Here is a 25,993-nt window from a genome sequence, read left to right on the forward strand (position 1 = left end):
AAAACCGTATCAAAAAACTTTAAATTTTATATTTTCTATGTTGTAGCTATTCAACTTCTATGGATTTGTTTATATATTAGTGTTATCAGACTTTTCTGAGATGGTGGAAATGTTCTGTATATTTTCACTGTCTAACGTGACATAAACATACGGCTACTGAGCATATGTTACATGCCTGGACTGACTGTGGAACTGAATTTTTAGTTTAATATTAATTGACTTACACTTAACATTATGTATTATATTGAATAGAAGAGCCGTATATCTATACACACGCATATATAATCATAATTGCATTTAACAATATAGCTTTGATCGTACACAAATTATAACATTATTAAAAAAAGCAACTAGTAGAATTACATTCTACAATAGAGAACAGATTAAATAAATTATGGTCCAGCTATATAAGCAATACTAGACACTACAAATTATAAGAGAATATTTCAGAAAATAAGGTATTTGTGATATACTTTTTTAAAAATGAGGTTGAGATGAATGACTGCTTCTCCTTCTCACCTCGGCTCAAACAGAAGACCAGCTCTTGGTGGAAGGGATGTCAGTGCCAGAAGACGAAGCTGTGGGCGCACGCCATCTCATCCAAGCTGTGAAACTTGGCAATGCAGAGGCCCAGAGCATCTTGAGAACAGCTGGAACAGCGTTGGGTCTTGGGGTTGTGAACATCCTCCACACTATGAATCCTTCCCTTGTGATCCTCTCTGGAGTCCAAGCCAGTCACTATATCCACACTGTCAAAGACGTCATCCGCCAGCAAGCCTTGTCCTCGGTTCAGGACGTGGACGTGGTGGTTTCGAACTTGGTGGAACCCGCCCTGCTCGGCGCCGCCAGCATGGTTCTGGACTACACAACTTGCGGGATCTTCTAGTCCTCCGAAGAGTGGACGTGGACCGAGATTCAAGAGCGCCTTGGTGGAATCAGGCCAGCTGAGAAGCCACTAGGACTTACAGCCTCTGAAAGATTAACCATCCCAGAAGGATGGTTGCTACTGACAAGCAGACACCTCTCCCTTCAATAGCTTTTCGTACTATGTTGAATATGACCCTGGAGTGCTGATTAAGGCAGTGTTTGTTGTGTGTCGTACCTAGAGCCCACATCTGTGAATCTGGATTCTGGCTAAATAAGATTCCACGCTCGCATTGGTGTCAAGATAACAAAGGCCAAGGCTCTTGCTATTAATTTCAACCTGGAAGAAATACTGATAGCCACCATTTATTAAGTGCCTACTGTGTGCCAGGCTCTGAACTTGGTGCTTCATATGCATTATTCTAAATTCTCACAACCAGTAAGGTATGTGTTTTAATTCCCATTTTATAGAACCCCAAACTAAGTCAAGTGGTGTACCTAAAGCCGCGTGGCTAATGAGTCTTAAAGACAGGGTTTGACCCGGGTCCCTCTGTGTTTTTTCTGCTAAGCCACACAAACCTCTCTTCATATCAAAAACTTCCAAAGTGAAAATATATTCTAATTTATTCCAGGCTACCAAGAGCTTTCACAAGAATATCTCATTAGCAAATGAATCGATTCATCCTTGACACTATCTCTCAGTGATGAATTTAATAAAATATTCCTGTATGCTGTGGAAATTTTGCCAGTACAGTATTTGGTCTAGTGACAGGTTTTTATGGGTACTTTTAGATGACCTAAAAAAGGACATGCATATGTTTTTCAGATTGTTTATTATTTTAGGAAAACCTGAAGGTTTCTACAACATTATTTCAGTGTTCACATATAAAATGAAGGAATCAAGTTTGCATTTGAATTACTTCCTTCCTGGTGGGTTAATGTGAAAAGATAGGTTGGCTGATTCTTAGAATTCTGTCAGCTCTGAAATAATCTCCAGGTCCTGGTTGATTCCTGGGAAGGAAGCTAGTTGGCTTGGCCATCAGTGTCTGGGGTGGGTCAGTATACCGTGAAGGCGCATCAGCTGTTCTTTGACAAAACCTACAACCACTGTATACACCAGACAGTTGCACTGCTACCAAGTTTCATACAAAATATTTGGAAGGATGGTATTGAATCTAAAACCGAATCTTAGTTTTTATTAAATTCATGGAAAGCTAATATATTCCAACATAATTATTACATATAGCTAAATGATCACATCTTAATTTATTTTAATGTAAATATTTTTATGTTACTGTTCTGAGCCAAATTCTAAAAAAATAAATGTATTTCTTTGTGGAAAAAAAATGAGGTTGAAAATTGTATAGGCAGTTAAAAATTACATATGTGTATTAAAAAGAAGAGTTCCAGTTTAAGATGACATATATACCTTTCCCGTCTTACTTGAATCTCATAAATAACTATAAAAGGAAGGAAGAGTTAAAATCCATGATAACCCTACAAAATAGGAAAGTATGCCATCAATGGGCCAGTACTTTTGAAAAATGTACAGAAGTTTGGATGTAGGTGAGGTTACACAGATAAAGAAAACCAAATGGAGAAAGAAGTTTTACATGGGGGCATGCAAAGGAGGGAGCCCATCTCCTCACTAGCATACTAGAGCCATGACTTCACAGGGTGGTCCTCAAACCTGCAGCATTAGTGTGACCAAGGCATTGTGAGAAATGCAAATTCTCAGGCCTCATCCCAGACCCACTAATTTAGAAACCCCAGGGATGGGACCCGACGCTCTGTGTTTTAACAAGCCCTCCAGGAGGTTCTCATGCCACTCAAGTCTGAGAACCAGTCCCCTAGAACACGCTTTCTCAACTTTGGCTGTTCATTGTCATCACTCAGGGAGCTTTTAAAATTACTGATTCAGTAGGTCTGTGGTGTGACCCATTCATTTGGACTTTTAAAAACTTCTCAGGTGATTTCATGGTGCAGTAAGGGTGAGAACCTATGTACTGGAGAATTTGCAAACTCAGTTAGGAAACCCAGAGTGGGAACCACATGGAACCACTAGACCAGTCTTCATCTTTCTCCTACAACTGGCTCTGGTGACTGCACTCAAGATAATGTTGGAAGAAAGCTCCCTACACAAAGTAGGGGATGCCTGGATTCCTAGTTTAGATACTGGGCTGAAGAGAGGACCAGAACAGAGCCCCGGATAGACAGAGGCACCTCTATAAATGGAGGGGAAAAAAGCTAGGTGGTAGTACCATCAGTTCCTTCCAGGAGTGAAAGAGTGAAATAATCTAAAGTGCTTAAGCCTCAGATGAGTCTTGGTTACCTGTGAAAGGTCCTAGCATACTGTACGAAAGAGAGAGGTCGTCTTTACCCTGTAGCACAGGGAACTCGGCTCAATATTCTGTAACAACCTAACTGGGAAAAGAATTTGAAAAAGAATAGATACATGTATATGTATAACTGAATCACTTTGTTGTACACCTGAAACTAACACAACATTGTTAATAAACTATACTCCAATATAAAATAAAAAGTTAAAAAACAAAGAGAGGGGTTGTCTGATCAGCATGCCCAATTCTCCTCTTGCCCTGCACTTCTCAGCGAAGAAGCTGGCTATGCAAACAATCATATAACAGTGCTGGGGAAACTCACATCAGGTCAGAAAATCTCTCTCAGTAACCTGAGCTGATCAAACTAGCTGTTTATTTACAAATATAAACAGACTACCAAGATCAGCAGATGTATAAGGGAAACCATCAGCATGAAAAAGAAAGATCAAGATAAACAAACATACATCATCACAAAAGGAAACAGATGAAGAAAGCAGAAGCAAACTTGTAAAACAGCTTAAACTGATATCATTTAAATTAAAAAGAACATTCCAAAAGAGAACAAATGACTATGGAAAACTAGTAGTCAAAGCGTAAGGAAGAGGTCTTATAAATTGAAAACATGATTGCCAAAACGTAATATTCACTAGTAATAATTTCTTTAGAATAAAAGAAATATTACAAAGTTGAGAGAAAAATATCTAAGAATTTTAGTTCAGAGCCATGAGGGATCCAAGATCAACCTACTGCGATCCCAGGAGGAAAAAAATACAGACTACAGAAAGAGAAAATGAAAAATGTAAAAAAAATTTCTTTTTACTCTGGGGGAAAAAAACTGTAGAGTTCACTATTTTCATTTTTCATACTCAACATCAAGATGCACCCTTTAGTGTGGAGAAAAGGGAACCCTCCTACACTGTTGGTGGGAACGTAAATTGGTGTAGCCACTATGGAAAACAGTATGGAGGGGCAAAAAAACTAAAAATAGAGTTGCCACATGATCCAGCTATCCCACTCCTGGTCATATAACTGGAAAAAACTATAATTCAAAAGGATACACGCACCCCTATGTTCATAGCAGCACTATTTACAATAGCCAGGACATGGATACAACCTAAATGTGTAATGACACATGAATGGATAAAGAAGATCTGGTACATATATATAATGGAATATTACTCAGCCATAAAGAAGAATGAAATAATGCCATTTGCAGCAACATATATGGACCTAGAGATTATCATACTGAATGAAGTAAGTCAGACAGAGAAAGACAAATACCATAGGATATCACCACTTATATGTGGAATCTAAAATATAACACAAATGAACTTATGTATGAAACAGATTCACAGATAGAGAGAACAGACCTGTGGTTGCCAAGGGGGAAGGGGTGGGGGAGGGATGGATTCGGAGTTTGGGATTAGCAGAGCCAAACTATTATACATAGAATGAATAAACAACAAGGACCTAGTGTATAGTACAGGGAGCTATATTCAATATCCTGTAATAAACTGTAATGGAAAAGAATATGAAAAAGAATATATATATATATATATGTACATACATGTATAACTGAATCACTTTGCTACAGAGCAGAAATTAATACAACACTGTAAATCAACTATACTTCAATAAAACAAATTTTAAAAAAAGGTGCACCCTGGATATCCAAGTCACTACTCTACTTTCTAACAGTGGAAGAATTGAAAGGGTGGAAGTCAGGAGGAATTGAAAGGGCGGAAGTCAAAGTCCAGAGATACACGAAGGTCACAAATAATATCTGTGTGAGGTGCCAGATATTCTAAACACACATCCCGGTACTTGTCTATGGTCACATGGGACTAATAATTGTTAAACGAAGATCACATCTGACAAGGTAGCTCCACACCACAAGGAATGGAAGACAAACCTCCTACTGCCACAGTACTAGATAAACTTCAAGAAAATATCAAAACAGGTCAGTGGCTCGTAGTCTGGTATACCATGACACCATGGGGCATTTGCAATGCATTTGCTTTCCCCTTGATAAATAATTATGTCGAAGCCTCACTTGAATGTCACAAGAATATTTTTCTTATTTGAAATAATATGAAGATCACCTGAAATATCTGGTAGCTTCATTATTTACCACCCCCTCTACAGACACAGACACATGCACACATACATTTTCTTCTGTTCTGATACTTCTTAAAGCATTAAGGAGATGGATCAAAAACCTCAAGGTGGTTCTAAGATTATTTAGAAAGATGGGAAAACGTGGGGGCCTTAGACTGATTCCTCACAGACGCAACTGTAAAATGTATTCCTGTGAGGAAAACCTAAGAAAAGGAAGATTGCCAGCGACATGGCAACAGACTATCAGCAAAACATACACGCCATTCTACTTAAAATCTTAGCAGGGATATGATTTTCATCTTTCCTAAATAGCACTGCTCCCGAGGTATATGCATATGGGAGCTGCATCCTCACATAATCCAGTGATTTCCTAAATGTCCTTTAAAGTCCTACATATTTTTGCTGATGCCAAGTAAATATCAACCCAGAGCTCCCTAGAAATTATATAATCCCACCGCTTGCTCAATGCAAGAATTCCTTCTTTCCTAGAAAATGGTTTTACAGCACACAGCAACCTACTGGATATTTTTTACCAGCTGCAACTGCTACGAACTTTTCTTTCTTTCCTTCTTTTTTTAAAAATACATTCCAGTAAAAAATTGCCTTTTGGCATCTTTTACCATTAATCTAGTTTTGCCCTTAGGGCAGACAGAGTGTGCTCTTTTAAGAGGAAAGTTTGTAGTGATTTAAAAATAGCTATCCTGTTTAAACACTGCCATCCTCCCTCTCCTAGCTTCCCATCCTCCCTCTCCTAGCTCCCCTCCTCTACTTTCTTCTACTGGTTCTTCATACTCCGTGGTTTATGTGTCACTCATATTTTAGTTTTCTGATCGCTAAATATCCCTTTTAAAAATGTTGTGCCTCTAACTGAGAACAATATTCCAGGTATAATTTAATAATGATAATAATTATGCTATAATGAGAACAGCTGCTACTGATGGAAATATCAGTACCAAGCATTGTACAAAGATCTCTGTCTTGATTATCTCATTACCTTCAAGGTATCAAAATATTGTACAGATGAGAAACCACAGCTTGAAGAAGCTAAGTGACCTGTTTTGTGAGCTGGAGGAACCCATACCAGACGGCATCTGTATTCAATGCATGTCTTCTCATCCACCATCCCCCATGAGCTCAAAACCCTATCTGATCACCACTTCCTCTGTGAAAGGTATTTTTATCCTATTGACATACTATAAAGTGTCACTAATTTTCACTTTGGCAGTGGATAAACACAATGCTCTCTTTTTGTTTTCTAAGTTCTTAAAATTCTGTATGTATATCTACTGAAATATTGACCAGCACATAGCATAACCTGGATCCAAAATATTCGCCCTCCGTATATGCAGAGAAAACCATAATCCAAAAGGATACATGCTTCCCAATGTTCATTGCAGCACTATTTACAATAACCAGGACATGGAAGCAACCTAAGTGTCCAAAGACAGAGGAATGGATAAAGAAGATGTGGTACATATATACAATGGAATATTACTCAGCCATAAAAAAAGAATGAAATATCATTTGCAGTAACATGGATGGACCTAGAGACTATCATACTAAGTGAACTAAGCCAGACAGAAAGACAAATATCATATGATATCACTCATATGTGGAATCTAATTTTTTTTAAAAGATACAAATGAACTTATTTACAAAACAGACTTATAGATATCGAAAACAAACTTATGGTTACCAGGGGGGAAACATGGGGGCAAGGGATAAATCAGGAGCTTGGGATGAACATACACACACTATTATATATAAGATAGATAACCAACAAAGACCTACTGTACAGCACAGGGAACTCTACTCAATATTCTGTGATAACCTATATGAGAAAAGAATCTAAAAAAGAATGAATATATGTATAACTGAATCACTTTGCTGTACATCTGAAACTAATACAGTGCTGTAAATCAACTATACTCCAATAAAATTAAAATATTAAAAAAAATAATAAAAGGATCAAAACTAGCTTAAAATAATACATTCATCCTGTGCTATAGTAAATTTGGATTCACTATCCAAGCTGCTTAAATGTATCCATCTACAATGACTTCTTTAATAAGAATTATTTAGAATGAATCGGTTGAAAAGAAGTTTTTATTCCAACAATATCCTAATAGGAAGATGTTTTTACATGATATTCAATTGGAATTTAATAAGGTGACAACAGGCACATTTATATTTTCTGCTTCCTAAAGCATGGTGAATATCGGTAGGAAGAAGAGATGCCTGTTCCAACACCCTCACAGGGACCTTTTCATATTTGACCACAGAGGCTTTAGATGTTGAGCAGGTGATGACTGTCTTCTCTGGACCTGCTTAAATGTTAACAAAATCATAAATGGATTATATTTAAGAATGAACTATCCTTTCACTTCATCTAAGTACAGATGTCAAAGAACTATTAAATCTCCCTCTTTGGACTTTGAAGCTAGTTACTAATTCTTTTCCTTTTGGAAGAAGTAAAAGAAATTAATTTGCACTTTATACTGTAGGCACAGCTGGCTGAGACAATCTATGAGGAAGTAGATAGCCCTACAGACAATGAAATTTGCTTGGAAAATAAAATCAAGGGCCAGATGAAGATCTACAAAGGTTGACAAGAGCAATGCTGTGCTTTGGGTCTCTTCTTGGCTGGATTTACTACATCTCAAAATTAGGGAAGATCTGTGGCAGTGTGGGAATTTCTATATATAAAAATAAAAAATTAATGTTATAAAAATAATTATTAATTACTGAAGTTACTATTTAGATGTCTACCACGTACCAAGCAAAGTGCTACATTCTTTATCTATATTAGTTTTTTAATCCTCATAAGAACTTCAGGTGGTAGATATTATTATCCCCATTTTATCTATGAGGAAACCAAGGCTCAGCTAAATAAGGTGACGTTCTCCATGTCATTCTGGTAGTCAGTGACTATGAGAGGCCAGCAAGAACTGGTTTCTGATGCTGCCACAAAGGGCAGTAGTAGAATTTTTTTTTTAAGAAACTAAAAGGAGATGCCTGACTGGCTGTCTCGGTAAACACTTGGCATAGTCCTGTGAAGCCGTCTATGAAAGAGCTGCTGAGAAATTTCTACACTCTCTAATTCACTGTGGATCGCACTAAGGCTGAGATTGACCAACAAATCAACACCACTCAGAAACAGAGCACTGATCTTATTCTCTGGGATGCTGACACTGTCCAGTCCAAATCACCCAGAGACAGGCTGAAATAAAAACACACAAATAAATGAGAAAAAAAGGAACCTTTGCATTTTGGTAATGTGAGCAGACTGTCAATGGATCCAGTTGAGAAGATTCCATACTTCCTTTCAGACAAGCAGCTCACATGGCCCAACTGGAGGACTTGGATATGGGGATGAAGACTGTATAAGACAGCCTTACCCTTCTGAGGAGGGGAGAGGGACCATGTAGCTGATACTGGTACTGAGAAGCTTAACTGGCTCAGCATACAACAGAGGAGCCCCTTAACTATTACCCTTTTAAAGATATGTAGTACTCCCCTCACCCTTTTTCCAGTACTTTTCATTCCCGAATGAAACATACTAAGTGGCCTTGTAGTATAATGGAATGTTGTGTCTCTGTAACATAATTTGAACTGTATATATTTTTTAAAAGAGATAAGTCTTTGATTTGTCCTAATACTCTTAAATTATATTTGGCAGCATCATACTTTCCAAAGCATCAGCACACCTGGGACAATTTATTGTTTCTTTATTAGAATTCATCTTATTCCTAAATAGCAAAGTTCAAAAGAACTTTATTTATATAGGCTAGCTTGTAACTTGGTCATCATTTGGTGTTTTTAGGGTGACATTTCCCTAGAAATATAGGTGAGTGGTCCAGTATACCTTTTCCAAATTGACTGAAAGATTCAGAGAAACATATAGACATATACATATAAATTATGTGGATAAAGTATGATGTAGCTGACCACACAGGTAACAGAAGCATGTAGGTATAAAGTAAGGAGAACTAGTTCTAAGTGAAAAGACTGGAAATACCTGGAGATGGAGTTCTCCTTTTTATTTTGGCAATTAGGTTTCATTGCCTACATGGTGGTAAATATTATCAGGGCCCCATTTAGTTCAGCAAATCCCATTAATTCTACAGAGCTTCTCCATCCCTCTAAATTTAAGAAAAGTTATAAAGTAAGCATAGTCCATACTGGCCTTCTAGATTCCTCAGCACTTTATTTCAAGGCTTGCTCTAATCTTACTTTAAGATCTTAAAGAACTAAATATTTCATCTTGGTAGCACTTTTCACTAATGCAATTTTTACATTCATATATGTGTTTATTTAAATAATATCTATCTTCCTCATTATAATAAAGGAGGGCAGAGATACTATTTTTTTTGTTCACCATTATGTCTCTAGAGTTTATTACAATACCTGGTATATAATTAGTGCTCAATTAATATTTAATGAATAAATTCTTGAATGAATGAAAGCATGAATGAATTAACAATAAACTCAATCCTAATATTCTCCTACTCTAAGCTTCCCAGAATCAAGTTATATTATCCTGGAATGGAACCAATATATTAATTGTTGATATGGAGAGAAGGTGATAGTGATTTAATAATGCAACTATTAGGCTCATTTGCATTTGAGAGAGGTAGGAAGAGAAATAAAGAGGGGAAGGAGGGAAGAGAAGAAGGAAGTAAGGAGAAGGGGGGAGGGGAGAGGGAGCAGGAGAATGGATGAATGCCTAGAGTTTGCTTAACAGAAAGAAATGATAAATAAGGTGAAATGTCAGGCATCACCTTCAAAGCCAGTTGTTTAAGGGATAGGATCCTAAACTTATTTCAATTTAATTAATTAACTATGTACTTATAATAATATCATGTATGTTACTAATATAACACCATGTTTTATTCTCTATAACAATGATTCACTGTCTGACTAAATATGAATAAACTCCAATTTTTCATAAGGATAGGCTATTTGTTCAATTTTTAGAATACAGATCTTCTGGTTAATCTGGTCCCTACAAAATCAGGGGCTTTACTAAGATAAATCAGCTAACAATTACCACATCAGTATAGAGAGATTGTGCCAGTCAGTAGCTGCATAATCTGGGGCAAATCACTTTACTTCTTTGAGTCTGTTTCTCTAGCTGTAAAGACAGAAATATTAATACCTACCTTATAGATTTTAAACTAAAATGCCCACAGGAGACAAAGAAGGTCATTATATAATGATAAAGGGGTCAATTTAGCAAGATATAACAATTATAAATATATATGCAACATTAGAGCACCTTAATATATAAAGCAAACACTAATAGAACTAAAAGGAGAAATAAACAGGAATACAATAATAGTTGGGGACTTTAATACTCCACTCTTAACAATGGTTAGAGCATCCAGACCAAGAATCAATAAGGAAACAGTAGATTTGAACAATGCTGTAGAACAAATGGACCTAAGAGACATACAGAACATTCCACCTGACAGCAACAGAATATACATTCTTCTCAAGCACGCACAGAACATTTTCTAGTATATATTATATGCTAGGTCACAAAACAAGTCTCAAAAACTTCAAGAAGATAGAAATTATATCAAGTATCTTTTCCTGCCACAATGGTATGAAACTGGAAATCAATAACAGGAGGAAAGCTGGAAAATGCACACATATATGAAATAAAACAACACAATCCTGAACAATCAATGGATAAAAGAATACATCAAAAGAGAAAAAAAATTTTTTTGAGACAAATGAAACAGAAACACAACATAACAAAACTTATGGTATGCAACAAAAGCTGTTCCAAGAGGATGTTCATAGCTGTAAACTCATGTATCAAGAAAAACATAAAGTTCTCAAATAAACAACCTAACATACCTTGAGGAACTAGGAAAAGAAGAAAAAGCTAGGCCCAAAGTTGGCAGAAAGAGGAAATTATAAAGATTAGATCAGAAATAAATAAAATAGAAAACAGGATACCAATAAAAATAAAACAATCATAGAAGATCAAGAAGATTAAGAGTTGGGTATTTGAAAAGACAAACAAAACTGACAAACCTTTAGCTAGACTAAACAAGAAAAAAAAAGGGCACAAATAAATAGAATTATTAATGGAAGAGGAGACATTCCATTCCAGCTGATACCACAGAAATACAAAGGGTCATGAGACTACTAGGAACAGTTGTATGCCAATAAATTAAACAATCTAGAAGAAATGGATAAATTACTAGAAACATACAATTTACTAAGACTGAGTCATGAAGAAAAAGAAAATATGAACAAAACAATTATAAGTAAGAGATAACTAAAAAGATTTAATCAGTAATGAAAAACTTCCCAACAAAGAAAAGACCAGAACCAAATGTTTTCACTGGTGAATTTTACCAAGCATTCAAAGAAGAATTAATGCCAAATATTCTTAAACTATTCAAAAAAAATTAAAGAGAAAGGAATGCTCCCAAACTCACTTTACAAGGCCAGGATTACCCTGACACCAAAGTCAGATAAGGATACTGCAAGAAAAGAAAACTACAGGCTAATATCCTTGATACATATAGATGCAAAAATCCTCAACAAAATACTAGCAAACCAAATTCAACAGCACATTGGAAAAATCATACCCCATGAGCAAGTGGAATTCAGCTCTGGAATGCAAGGATGATTCAGCATATGCAAATCAAAATGAAAGGTAAAAATAATACAATTAACTCAATAGATGCAGAAAAAGCATTTGAAGAAAGCAACACTTTTTCATGATAAAAATCCTTGACAAATTAGGTTAGAAGGAATGTACCTCAACATAATAAAGGCCATTATATAACAAGCCCACAGCTCATATCATACTCAATGAGGAGAGGCTGAAAGCTTTTCCTCTCAGATCAGAAAAAGGGGGGCCCACTCACAACTCCTATTCAACACAGTACTAAAAGTTCTAGCCATAGCAATCAAGCAAGAAAAAAAGAAATAAAAGATATCCAAATTAGAAAGAAAGAAGTAAAACTGTCTCTGTTGGCAGGTGATATGATCTTGCATATAGAAAACCCTAAAGACTGCCAAAAAGCTGCTAGAACAAACTAATTCAATAAAGTTGCAGTATACAAAATTAACATATAAAAATCAGTTGTAATTTTATACACTAACAATAAACTATCTGAAAATGAAATTAAGAAAACAATCCTCTTCACAGGAGCATCAAAAACAATACAATACTTAGAGATAAGGAATGCTTGATCAAGGAGGTTAAAGATCTGTACAATGAAATCTATAAAACATTGATGAAAGAAACTAAAGAAGATGTAAATAAATGGAAAGATATCCCATGTTCATGAATCAGAAGAATTAATATTGTTAAAATATCCACCACCCAAAGCCATCTATAGATTCAATGCAATACTTACCAAAATTCCAATGGCAGTTTTTACAGAAATTGAACAAACAATCATAAAATTTGTATGGAACAAAAGATTCTGAATAGCTAAAGCAATATGAAACAAGAATAATAAAGCTGGAGGTCTCACACTCCTGATTTTAAACTATCCTACAAAACTACAGTAATCAAAGCAGTATGGGTCTGTCATAAAAACAGACACATAGACCAATGAAGCAGAACTGAGAGTCCAGAAATAAACCCTCACATATATGGCCAACTAATATTTGACAAGGGAGTCAAGAATGCTCAATGGAGAAATGATAGTCTCATTCAATGAATGGTGTTGGGAAAACTGGATAACCACATGCAAAAGAATTTGTACCAGGGAAATGCAAATCAGAACCGCAATGAACAACCACCTCACACCTGTTAGAATGGCTATCATAAAAAAGACAACAGATAAGTGCTTGCTAGCTAGGATGTGAAAAACAGGGAATCTTGTACACTGATGATAAGAATGTAAATTAGTACAGTCACTATGGAAAACAGTATGGAAGTTTCTCAAAAAATTAAAGCCAGAACTACCATATGGTCCAGCAATCCTGCTTCTGGGTACATATCCAAAAGAAATTAAATCACTAGCACTAAGAAGTTTCTGTACAACCATGTTCATTGCAACATTCTTTTTTTTTAAACTTTTTATTTTATATTGTAGTATAGCCAACGAACAACATTGTGACAGCTTCAGGTGCACAGCAAAGTGACTCAGCATACATATACATGTATCCATTCTCCTCCAAACTCCCCTCCCATCCAGGCTGCCACATGACATTGAGCAGAGTTCCCTGTGCTATACAGTAGGCCCTGGCTTGTTATCCATTTTGAATATAGCACTGTGTACATGTCCATCCCAAACTCCCTAACTATCCCTTCCTCCCACCCTTCTGCCCGGTAATCATAAGTTCGTTCTCTAAGTCTATGAGTCTGTTTCTGTTTTGTAAATAAGTTCATTTGTATCATTTTTTTTTAGATTCCATATATAATGGATATCATACAATATTTCTCTTTCTCTGTCTGACTTACTTCACTCAGTATGACAATCTCTAAGTCCGTCCATGTTGCTGCAAATGGCATTATTTCATTCTTTTTAATGGCTGAGTTATATTCCATTGTATACATGTACAACATCTTCTTTATCCATTCCTCTGTCAATGGACATTTAGGTTGCTTCCATGTCTTGGCTATTGTAAACAGTGCTGCAATGAACACTGGGGTGTGTGCATTCTTTCGGACCATGTTTTTCTCCAGATACATGCCCAGAAGTGGGATTGCAGGGTCATATGGTAGCTCTATTTTTAGTTTTTTAAGGAAACTCCATACTGTTCTCTATAGTGGCTTTACCAATTTACATTCTCACCAACAGTGTAGGAAGGTTCCCTTCGCTCCACACTCTCTCCAGCATTTATTGTTTAGAGATTTTTTCACGATAGCTGTTTTGACTGGTGTGAGGTGATATCTCATTGTAGTTTTGACTTGCATTTCTCTAATAATTAACGATATTAAACATCTTTTCATGTGCCTCTTGTCCATCTGTATGTCTTTTTTGGAGAAATGTCTATTTAGATCTTCTGCACATTTTTTGATTGGCTTGTTTGTTTTGATGATATTAAGCCTCATGAGCTGTTGGTAAATTTTGGAGACTAATCCCTTGTCAGTCAAAAAATATTTGCAAATATTTTCTCCCAATCTGTGGGTTGTCTTTTTGTTTTGTTTATGGTTGCCTTTGCTGTTCAAAAACTTTTGAGTTTAATTAGGTCTCATTTGTTTATTTTTATTTCCATTATTCTGGGAGATGGATTGAAAAAGATATTGCTGCGATTTATGTCAGAGAGTGTTCTGCCTATGTTTTCCTCTAGGAGTTTTATAGTGTCCAGTCTCACATTTAGGTCTTTAATCTATTTTGAGCTTATTTTTGTGTAAAAGAGTGATCTAATTTCATTTTTTTACATGTAGCTGTCCAGTTTTTCCCACACCATTTGTTGAAGAGACTGTCTTTCCACCATTGTGTAGTCTTGCCTCCTTTGTCATAGATTAACTGATGCAGCATTCTTTATAATAGCCAAGATGTAGAGGCAACCTAGGTGTCTGTTGATGGATGAATGGATAAAGAAGATGTGATACACACACACAGAGAATGGGATATTATTCTTCTATAAAAAGGAAATCCTTGTGACAACATGGATGAACCATGAGGGCATTAGGTTAAGTGAAATAAGTCAGAGAGAGGAAGACCAGCTCTGTATGATCTTACTTATATGTGGAGTCTAAAAAAATACTGAACTCATAGAAACACTTAAAGGGTACAAACTTTCATTCATAAGGTGAATAAGATCTGAGTATCTAATCTACAGAATGGTGACTATAGTTAACAATACTGTACAATATACTTAAAGTTTCTAATAGAGTAAATCTTAGAAGTTCTTAATACACACACACACACACACACACACACACACACACGGTAACTATGTGAAGTGATGAATGTGTTAACTAACCATATTGTGGTAATCATTTTGTAATACATACACATAACAAATCATCACACTGTACGTCTTAAACTCACACAATGACATATGTCAATTGTATCTCAAAAAAGCTGGAAAAATCTATATCATTTACCAGGGTAATTGTGAACTGAAATGAGATATGTAAAAGCCCCTTTATAAAACTTAAACTTTCTAAAAGTCTAAGGAGTTATCATGTTTCTTTTTTTAATTAATTAATTTATTTATTTATTTTTGGTTACATTGGGTCTTCGTTGCTGCACGAGGGCCTTCTCTAGCTGTGGTGAGCGGGGGCTACTCTTCGTTGCTGTGCACGGGCTTCTCATTGAGGTGGCTTCTCTTGTTGCAGAGCATGGGCTCTAGGCGTGTGGGCTTCAGTAGTTGTGGCACGCAGGTTTCAGTAGTTGTGGCACATGGGCTTATTTGCCCCGTGGCATGTGGGATCTTCCGGACCAGGGCTCCAACCCGTGTCTCCTGCATTGGCAGGCAGATTCTTAACCACTGCGTCACCAGGGAAGTCCAGGAGTTATCATGTTAATTTTTAAATATTCATGTCAAAAAGAATATTCATGTCAGAATTATACTTTAATTACATGGAACACTTGGATGCTGCCTGTGTCCTTAGGCATCATCGGTTCTTCAAAATAAAAAGGCCTCGTTTACTACTATGAGGGTTGTGAAAGGCGCAAGTGACATTACATCAGTGCAGGTGCTTTAACCATGTACAATTATGATTATTTAAAATTCCAGTCAAATTCTACCACAAAAAAAATGCTCTTACCACAAAAATTCATTTGTAGTACACAGCAACATACTTTTTTCAAAATATCCTTATATCAGCGATTTGAAACAACGAAAGAATTTGAACTTTGAAGAACATTATTCTCTAAACTGTGTCATGAGTTACAAAAATGCAAAGTTATCCGAGAGATATCTACATAAATATAATCATCATCAAAATCCCTTGGACCAATTTCATTAAATAGTTCTTTATGGCAAAGATCTAATGTGAAAATAATGATGATTTGAAAATACAAGTATGCAATCAGGTTCTTCAAAAAGTGCATATAAATTTAATTATCCCTCGAAGCTATTTTTTGAAATGGGCAAAACTACCAGCAATGTGTCATAAATGCAGTATTTCTGCTCAGAGCAGTGATTTAGAGTTTCATGGCTCGCCAAGGCTAGAGTTCCTCCCAAAGACTGAGAGTATCCACAAAGCAGTCAAGCTAGTCATTATCTAGAATGCTGGATATAAAATCATCAGCTTCCAATTGTTTGATAGGATTAAATAGGAAAACATTGCAAAGAATTGAGAGAGAAAAAAGATTTGAAATCCTACTCCACCTCAAACGACCTCTCTGTGTGACCTCTGAAATGGAAATGGGTTATGAAATAAACGCTTTAGCCCAGTCAACAGGGTAGGTGACCGAATCATCAAGAAGGATGCTGAAAATGCGGCCTAGAAAAGCACCAACATTGTAAAACAGGTCAGCACAGGAAAGAGAATAAAAACACACATACACCAATCTTGCTCATCATATGGCCTTCAGCAAGAATATAAAATAAATTTGAAACAATGAAAATAGTCCCTCGAAGTAAAAAATATTCCACCAATCCACACTCTATGAATGTTTTAACTAATCCAGAGGCCACTTTTACTCTGCAATTAATTGCAGAGATAGATAACATTTGTGAAAGGCAAAGGCAATAAGGACATCTCGTGTTATGCTGCCATCTCCACCTATTTTTCCAAGCCTGTTGCAGCTAGTTGCAACAATTCCATATAATAAATTCCTGAAATAGCCCTTGGTGTCCTTCCAGACTCTTAGTATCTTCCTTTTATTGCTAGATTACTGCTTCCCTACACATCCCTCCCAGGGACTTAGGGATGACACTAAGAGGGTGGCAGCATGACTGAGGGAAGACACTGTGAGCACCTCCCTCCACCAAATTTGGCACACTAGCACAACCTTTGCAGGACTTGTGTTGTGGATGTGAACCAGGGTAGGAGACCTTTGCCCAAGGAGAACCTTAAAGCCAAGTTCAGTCTAACTGGATTGTCAGAAAAACTTACAGCTTTCAATTTCCAAGGTGCAGTTTTGTTCATCCAGTGGGTACCGCCTCAGGTCCATCATGCAGGCAGCTGTGGTTGTGATTCTAGAAGAGAAATATCAATGATACATGCTGTTAGCTGATCCATGACTGAGCTGGAAAAATTAAATCTAAGTCTCAAAGAAGACAGCACTGGGCCTCTAGGAGACTGGTTTAGCTTAAGCTCTAACAACAAAAAAAAGAGTGCTACAACTTTGGATAACCATTTTCCTTGATGAGCCTCACGATGCTTTGTAAATTAAACAGAGTGGACTAAATCAGTATTCTCCCAAGATGTGGTCCATTACCTACTTAGTACCCAAATCACCTGGGAACGTTTGTTAAACAGGCAGTTCCCATTCTCCAGAAGGTCTTGGGGGTGGGAGGGGGCCGTCCCAGGACTCTAGCTTACAAGCATCAAAGGTGATTGAGAAAACCAACATGGATATTACTCTTGTACTCACATTTGTTTTCTCCTCTCCTTCTCAAGACCCTAAAATCAAACCTTCCAACAATCTTGGCTTTGGTCCATCATTTTTGACCTTTCTATACATAGTGTGGTGCTTTGCAAGTGTATTAGTATAACATACAATATGCCTGTCATCTGTCACCTGATTTGCTCTGTCCTGAGTAATCTGATATTCTCAAGGCCTGTTGGAGAGCTTCCTCCTGTTGGTTGGCAGAGTTATTTATTTAGGACACACTGTACCTTTATTAATTTATCAGGAAGAAATGAATATGTCTCTTTAATGTCTTTATATTTCTCTGTCACCATTTTTCACTAATCTCACTTTTCACTAATTGAAGACCTGCTAGAAAGAGCCAAAAAGCATACAGCCCTAAATGATTTATCAATTTGGTTTCTGATCAATAAGGCAGCACAATGTTATGGAAAAGCAGAAGTTTTAAACCACAACAGACATAGGTTTGGATTCTAATTCTGCCTCACTAACTGTGATACACATCCAGATGGTTAATATCTCCTAACCAACCTTAGTTTCTTTGTCTGTAAAAAGGGGGCATTCTTCACAACAACAGTAATAACAGCCTAACAGAGTTTCTGTATGAACTAATAGAATAATTTATGTAATAGGCCCTTCACATCTGCTGAAAAAAACTAAGAGGACAAACTGATGTTAAATTTGACCAACTTTGCTTACTCTGCTCCTAGAGGTACTATATACTGTGTGTTGGAAACAGAGAAATAAGATGCAGATCCAGCTTGGGAGAAACAATCCATAGCTAGGCCTTTTTCATTAGAAGGTCTTGGGCAGAGCTTAGACAAGTAGTGCAGGTAGACTGAATCTCTGAAATTCCTTAGTTAGGTGTGAGAGTCCTACTCCTCAGCTGTAGGATGGAAATACCTAAATGACTTCATGTAAGTAGTTCATGCCTCTTTAGTTTGATGACTTCTTCATTCGGGTTTGTGCTCTGTTCATTTTTGTTTTCCTCTTTAGAGATAAGTGAGCATCCTAGGGGTGATGTTCATCCTGGGCTCCTTGCTCTCCTTCACCAGGAGATGGCTACCCTGCCTCAACTCCTTTCCACCTCCACTGCCTTCCTCAGCGTCTAGGGTCCCACTGCCTCACTTCCATGTTATTATAGTATCTTGGTCTCCTAGCCTCTCCATGTGCCTCCCTACTAACTATAATTCATACAACAGTCAGATGTTTTAAAACCATAGATCAGATTTCATCCCTCCTCTTTAAAATTTTCAGTGGCTCTTCCAAAAACTCCAGTCTCGGCTATGGCCTATTGTGCCCTGAGTAATCTCACCCTTCTCTCCCAGTATTTTCTCATACCAAGTCCTCACTCACTATTTCCAGCCTTAACATGTGTTCTCTCTGCCTAGAACGTGTGTCCCCCCCGATACTCACAGAGCATTTTTTCCAATCCTTTAGCTGGAAAATCAACTCCTCTGAAAGGGCTTTCCTGAGCAGCCCCCCCAAAGTGGCCGCCTTAACTAATGCTCCATCTTAGCTGTTTATTTCCTTCAAGGAATTACTACAATCTGAAATTATCTTGCTTATTTCTTTTCTTGTAAGAACTATTTTTCCCAGTAAAATTTAAGCTGTTGAAAGACACAGACTTTTTTCTGTGTAAGTGAATCAAAAAGTATCTGTTGAAAGGATAAATACATGAATTATACAGAGTCAAGCAGCTGGTTTTGCTGTACCTAAATCTTTTATTTGGAGGATTATTTTATTGCATCATTTCTCTTTTTTTAAACTTACAATGTGTCTTGGGTTTTAGGGATTCTTTTTATATTTTTCACAGTAAGTAAATTTTAATCCACTTAATTAGCATTACATAACTAGTACCAGAGTTTATCTTAGTATCGAACTGATTGTTTTTCCTTTCAGTGGGACTGATCAAATACCTATATTTTATAAATTCTAAAAATTATATAAAAATTAACATTCACATTTACTCAGGGTTAAAAAAAGAATTTATTTTGGCTATGTGATACTTGGCTAAATTTTTCACTGGTCCACTGACTTTTTCCAAAGTGTAGATCCAACCTGAATTACCACTAACATACAGGAAATTGAACTGTATAGAAGAGAAATATTCAAAGGAAATATAATTAGGTGCATAGTGGGCATACCAAATTCTCATGCTATTTATGAAAAATAGCAGACAATCTCCATCTTGAGACACTAGAGAAAATCAACTTCATTTGACAGAAAGAACACAAAAGACATGAAAGATACAAGAGCATACATACCATAAAAAAGGAGAGCCATAAATAGATGACTGACTGTGTAAGTGAGGTGAAATTTGCAATTGCTACAACAGGTTGTAGTTTACACTTTCTGCTGATGCATATTCATGGCAACTAACATCTGTGAACACTAGTGCTGTGAGCAAGAAAAATAAATTGACTAATTCTATTGTAGAAGCAACTGAGTTTCTACTCATGTTTTAAAAATGAAGTATTATGAAAGTGTTTTTCTCACATCAACAACATTCATATTCACACCAATGTTTTACTGTTTTTAATGCTATAGTATACTCTGTAAAACTAAAAAATATATATAAATGTTTTCTAGTTGATGTTTATAAGCATTTGTATCTCCTGTTGGATTAAAACAGAAACTGTAGCCAAAATAATCCATTTGGAATCCTGATCATACAAACCAGGATGAGTGACCTGAGATAAGTCACTTACACGCGCCAATACTAGGTTGCTCCTGAAACCCTGAACTAAAAACTTGCAATCCTGCTTTGCTGTGAGATAATAAAAGTAGGAAAAAATCTGTAACATTAAATATTCTGCATCTTTTGTTATTACTCACTGCTAATGAGTAAATACAGTGATAACTCATTTAGCCAGTCGTTACTTGGTAGTGTGCATATGTATATGTTTGTATACATGAAGAAATGTAGAATACCCACAAACTTATTTTATAAGCAAAGCAGAGCTATAAAATATGATATATAAATACTCAAAAGAGTCATCATGCCATATGTGTATACGAAATTCTTACTAACAACTTTTAGGACAAAGTACTGACGTGTAACCAATCTGCATATTTTCTAGGTGCTTTGTGAGAGCAGGAACAATTTTTTCCTTATTTCTACCTCAAAAATCTTGCCAGGTGTTGACATATGTCAATAACCCAAGATTAAAATAAAAATAATAATAATAACAACAACATAAAACAAACAAAGACAGCCATGGTCATAAGTATTCCCAAATTGAGGATTTTGAAGTAATTCTCTAGATTAAGTGTCTGATTTAATTTATATAAAAAATTCTCAAGCAAATTTAAAAGTCAAAATCATCCTTACAGAAGAAGCTACCCTGAAGTGAATCTTACTCAGAAAAGCTCAACAATCAACATCAAAATCTATTCTCGGGGACTTTCAGATTTTTAACAGGGTGGTTTCTCTAAGAATAAGCCAATAAAACAAATATACTTAAAGGGTTTTCATGAACATGCCTTTCTGAATCCTGATAAAGATCCTTAATGGGCCTTAAATTACTCAACATCACTACTAGGAGTCTTTGAAGTGAAGCTAGTAACTCATTAGGCCTGATTAAGTTTCAAGACCATTGTGAAATATATGAAGACAGTTCTGTTTTCAGTCAAAGGAAACAGTCAAGGATACCTACAAAATTTACCTCATTTACCTGTAGCAAATCTTCTATAGCTAAAAGTGGAAATGTGTCTTCTTTGGGGCTGAATACTATGGCTTGAAGAGAGCCACCTTTGGGGAATACTGATTATTCCGACTGGGCTAAGAGATTTTTAGGTAAATTTTTATTCCTCAGCCATTGGACACTGTCATCAAAAATGATTTATGTCATAAAATACTGACATAGTGCAAGGAAACTAAATATGTAAAATAAGAGTCACTAAAGTCATGCATAAAATCAAGAAATACAACAATTATGCCAGCATTTCATATTAAAGCCATAATAGATATTTATGGTGTCATTACCTGAGATTTACTGATACTACTATATCATTCCAAGTTTGAATATGAACAAAGACAGTTATTAAGTAATAATAAATGCCTCTGCCACTCAGCCAATAGGAAATAACTCAGAATCATCAACGTGACACACTTGGGGTCTTTCAGCAGATTCTTCAAGAGGGACTTCAGGAGCTAGAATACATGGTTAAACATGTGCTTTAAAATGTGAAAACTTGTTAGCATTTCATCCAGAGATTATTGAAAAGTGACTCTGGACTTTTACTTTGTTTGATTTCTTTATCTAGACAACCATCTAGCTATTCCACACAAAAAAACTTGTTTTCAGCATCCTTGCATATTTTTTAAGAAAGTCAGCTGCCTTATCCTCAACTATATTCAAAACATATTGTTCTAATTCACCACACGCTTTTCCTTTGTTCAAAATGTACATTTACCTAAAAGCACAACTTATTCTAATTACAAGGAATAAAGGAACCCCCTGGTATTAGTATGCAGGATTAATAGAGAAAAATTAGGATGTTAAAAAAGGTCAGTTATCAAAAAATACATTGATACATATTTTGTGAACTGTAAAACAAACATTAAAGACTTCAGCTCTGGGGGGAAATTCCAATTACTGAATTTAAGCATTAGAGGATGAACTGAAATTTCAAAAAGTTCTAAAGAGCTCATCTGAGTCATTTCCCACAAAGGTACTTAAAATTTTTTGTTTTAATATCTCCAAGAAGACTTGACATTATTTTGTATCTTAAAACTATTTTAGCTGGGAAACTAATTTCTCACATATATCTGCTCTTGTGATATGCTCTTGCTTTTTGTAGAGTAGATAGAAAATCTACTGTAGGGTTTAGGTGACTTCAGCTTGGCATGCTCAATAATAGTAAATACACCTCAAATTAATTGACCACCTACTATATTCCAGACATGATCTAGTGTTACTGAAATGTATCATCTCATTTAACATGTGGAGCATCCTATTACTATTCCCATTTTACAGATAGGAAAATTGAGAGAGGGCAGACAGAATAAGTGAGAAGAACTACAATCCTGCAGCCTGTGGAATGAAAACCACATTCACAGAAAGATAGACAAAAGGAAAAGGCAGAGGACTATGCACGACATGAAGGAACAAGATAAAACCCCATAAAGACACCTAAAGAAGTGGAGATAGGCAATCTTCTAGAAAAAGAGTCAGAATAATGATAGTGAAGATGATCCAGGACCTCAGAAAAAGAATGGAGACAAAGATCAAGAAGATGAAAGAAATGTTTAACAAAGACCTAGAAGAATTAAAGAACAAGCAAACAGAAATGAACAGTACAATAACTGAAATGAAAACCACACTAGAAGGAATCAATAGCAGAAAAACTGAGGCAGAAGAATGGATAAGTGACTGGGAAGACAGAATGGTGGAATTCACTGCCACGGAGCAGTGAATAAAGAATAAAGAAAAAAGAATGAAAAGAAATGAAGACAGCCTAAGAGAGCATTGGGACAACATTAAACACACCAACATTCACATTATACAGGTCCCAGAAGGAGAAGAGAGAGAGAAAGGACCCAGAAAAATATTTGAAGACATTATAGTGAAAAACTTCCCTAACATGGGAAAGGAAATAGCCACCCAAGTCCAGGAAGAACTGAGAGTTCCAGGCAGGATAAACCCAAGGAGAAATATGCCAAGACACATAGTAATCAAATTGACAACAATTAAAACAAAGAAAAATTATTGAAAGCAGAAAGGGAAAAATGACAAATAACATACAAGGGAACTCCCACAAGGTTAACAGCTAATTTCTCAGCAGAAAATCTACAAGTCAGAAGGGAGTGGCATGATATACTTAATGTGATGAAAGGGAGGAACCTACAACCTAGATTACTCTACCAAGCACAGATCTCATTCAGATTCGATGAGAAATCAAAAGCTTTACAGACAAGCAAAAGCTAAGAGAACTCAGCACCATCAAACCAGCTCTACAACAAATGCTAAAGGAACTTCTCTAAGTGGGAAACGCAAGACAAGAAAAGGACCTACAAAAACAAACCCAAAACTATTAAGAAAACAGTAATGGAAATATACATATCGATAATTACCTTAAATGTCAAAGGATTAAATGCTCCAACCAAAAGACACAGGCTTGCTGACTGGATACAAAAATAAGACCCATATATATGCTGTCTACAAGAGACCCACTTCAGACCTAGGGACACATACAGACTGAAAGTGAGGGGATGGAAAAAGATATTCCATGCAAATGGAAATCAAAAGAAAGCTGGAGTAGCCATACTCATATCAGATAAAATAGACTTTAAAATAAAGAATGTTACAAGAGACAAGGAAGGACACTACATAATGATCAAAGGATCAATCCAAGAAGAAGATATAACAATTATAAATATATACGCACCCAACATAGGAGCACCTCAATACATAAGGCAACTGCTAACAGCTCTAAAAGAGGAAATCGACAGTAACAGAATAATAGTGGGGGACTTTAACACCTCATTTACACCAATGGACAGATCATCCAAAATGAAAGTAAATAAGGAAACAGAAGCTTTAAATGACACAATAGACAAGATAGATTTAATTGATATTTATAGGACATTCTATCCAATAACAGCAGATTACACTTTCTTCTCAAGTGCGCACGGAACGTTCTCCAGGATAGATCACATCTTGGGTCCAAATCAAGCCTCACTAAATTTAAGAAAATTGAAATCGTATCAAGCATCTTTTCTGACCACAACGCTATGAGATTAGAAATGAATTAGAGGGGAAAAAAAACGTAAAAAACACAAATACATGGAGGCTAAACAATACGTTACTAAATAACCAAGAGATCAATGAAGAAATGAGAGGAAATCAAAAAATACCTAGAGACAAATGACAATGAAAACACAACGACGCAAAACCTATGGGATACAGCAAAAAGCAGTTTTAAGAGGGAAGTTTATAGCAATACAATCCTACCTTAACAAACAACGAAAATCTCAAATAAACAATCTAACCTAAAGAAACTAGAGAAAGAAGAACAAACAAAACCTAAATTTAGTAGAAGGAAAGAAATCATAAAGATCAGAACAGAAATAAATGAAATAGAAACAAAGAAAACAATAGCAAAGATCAATAAAACTAAAAGCTGGTTCTCTGAGAAGATAAACAAAATTGATAAACCATTAGCCAGACACAAGAAAAAGAGGGAGAGGACTCAAATCAATAAAATTAGGAATGAAAAAGGAGAAGTTACAACAGACACTGCAAAAATACAAAGCATCCTAAGAGACTACTACAAGCAACTCTATGCCAATAAAATGAACAACCTGGAAGAAACGGACAAATTCTTAGAAAGGTATAACCTTCCAAGACTGAACCAGGAAGAAACAGAAAATATGAACAGACCAATCACAAGTAATGAAATTGGAACTGTGATTAAAAATCTTCCAACAAACAAAAGTCCAGGACCAGATGGCTTCACAGGTGAATTCTATCAAACATTTAGAGAAGAGCTAACACCCATCCTTCTCAAACTCTTCCAAAAAATTGCAAAGGAAGGAACACTCGCAAACTCATTCTATGAGGCCACCATCACCCTGATACCAAAACCAGACAGAGATACTTCAAAAAAAGAAAATTAGAGACCAATATCACTGATGAAAATAGACTGAAAAATCCTCAACAAAATGCTAGCAAACAGAATCCAACAATACATTAAAAGGATCATACACCATGATCAAGTGGGATTTATCCCAGAGATGCAAGGATTCTTCAGTATACGCAAATCAATCAATGTGATACATCATATTAACAAACTGAAGAATAAAAACCATATGATCATCTCAATAGAGCCAGAGAAAACTTTTGACAAAATTCAACACTCATTTATGATAAAAACTCTCCAGAAAGTGGGCACAGAGGGAACCTACTTCAACATTATAAAGGCCATATATGACAAACACAGAGCAAACATCATTCTCAACGGTGAAAAACTGAAAGCATTTCCTCTAAGATCAGGAACAAGACAAGGACGTCCACTCTCACCACTATTATTCAACATAGCTCTGGAAGTCCTAGCCGTGGCAATCAGAGAAGAAAAAAATAAATAAAAGGAACACAAATTGGAAAAGAAGAAGTAAAACTGTCACTGTTTGCAAATGACATGATATCATACATAGCAAATCCTAAAGATGCCACCAAAAAACTACTAGAG

The 25,993-nt window shown here is 36.0% G+C and overlaps 1 protein-coding gene across 8 annotated transcripts in view; it reads right to left on the reverse strand.

The window, feature by feature from the left end:
- The window catches only part of GABRB2 (gamma-aminobutyric acid type A receptor subunit beta2), a 556,114-nt gene that overhangs the window by 136,489 nt on the left and 393,632 nt on the right, over positions 1–25,993 (reverse strand). For all 8 annotated transcript variants that reach the window (XM_079918416.1, XM_079918420.1, XM_079918417.1 and 5 more), the window contains one exon: positions 17,320–17,402. In XM_079918416.1, the coding sequence (XP_079774542.1) occupies positions 17,320–17,402 (83 nt within the window). The remainder of the gene's footprint in view (positions 1–17,319; positions 17,403–25,993) is intronic.

The sequence above is a fragment of the Stenella coeruleoalba genome, assembly GCF_951394435.1.
Source record: "Stenella coeruleoalba genome assembly, chromosome: 3".
NCBI classification, from domain to species: Eukaryota; Metazoa; Chordata; class Mammalia; order Artiodactyla; family Delphinidae; genus Stenella; species Stenella coeruleoalba.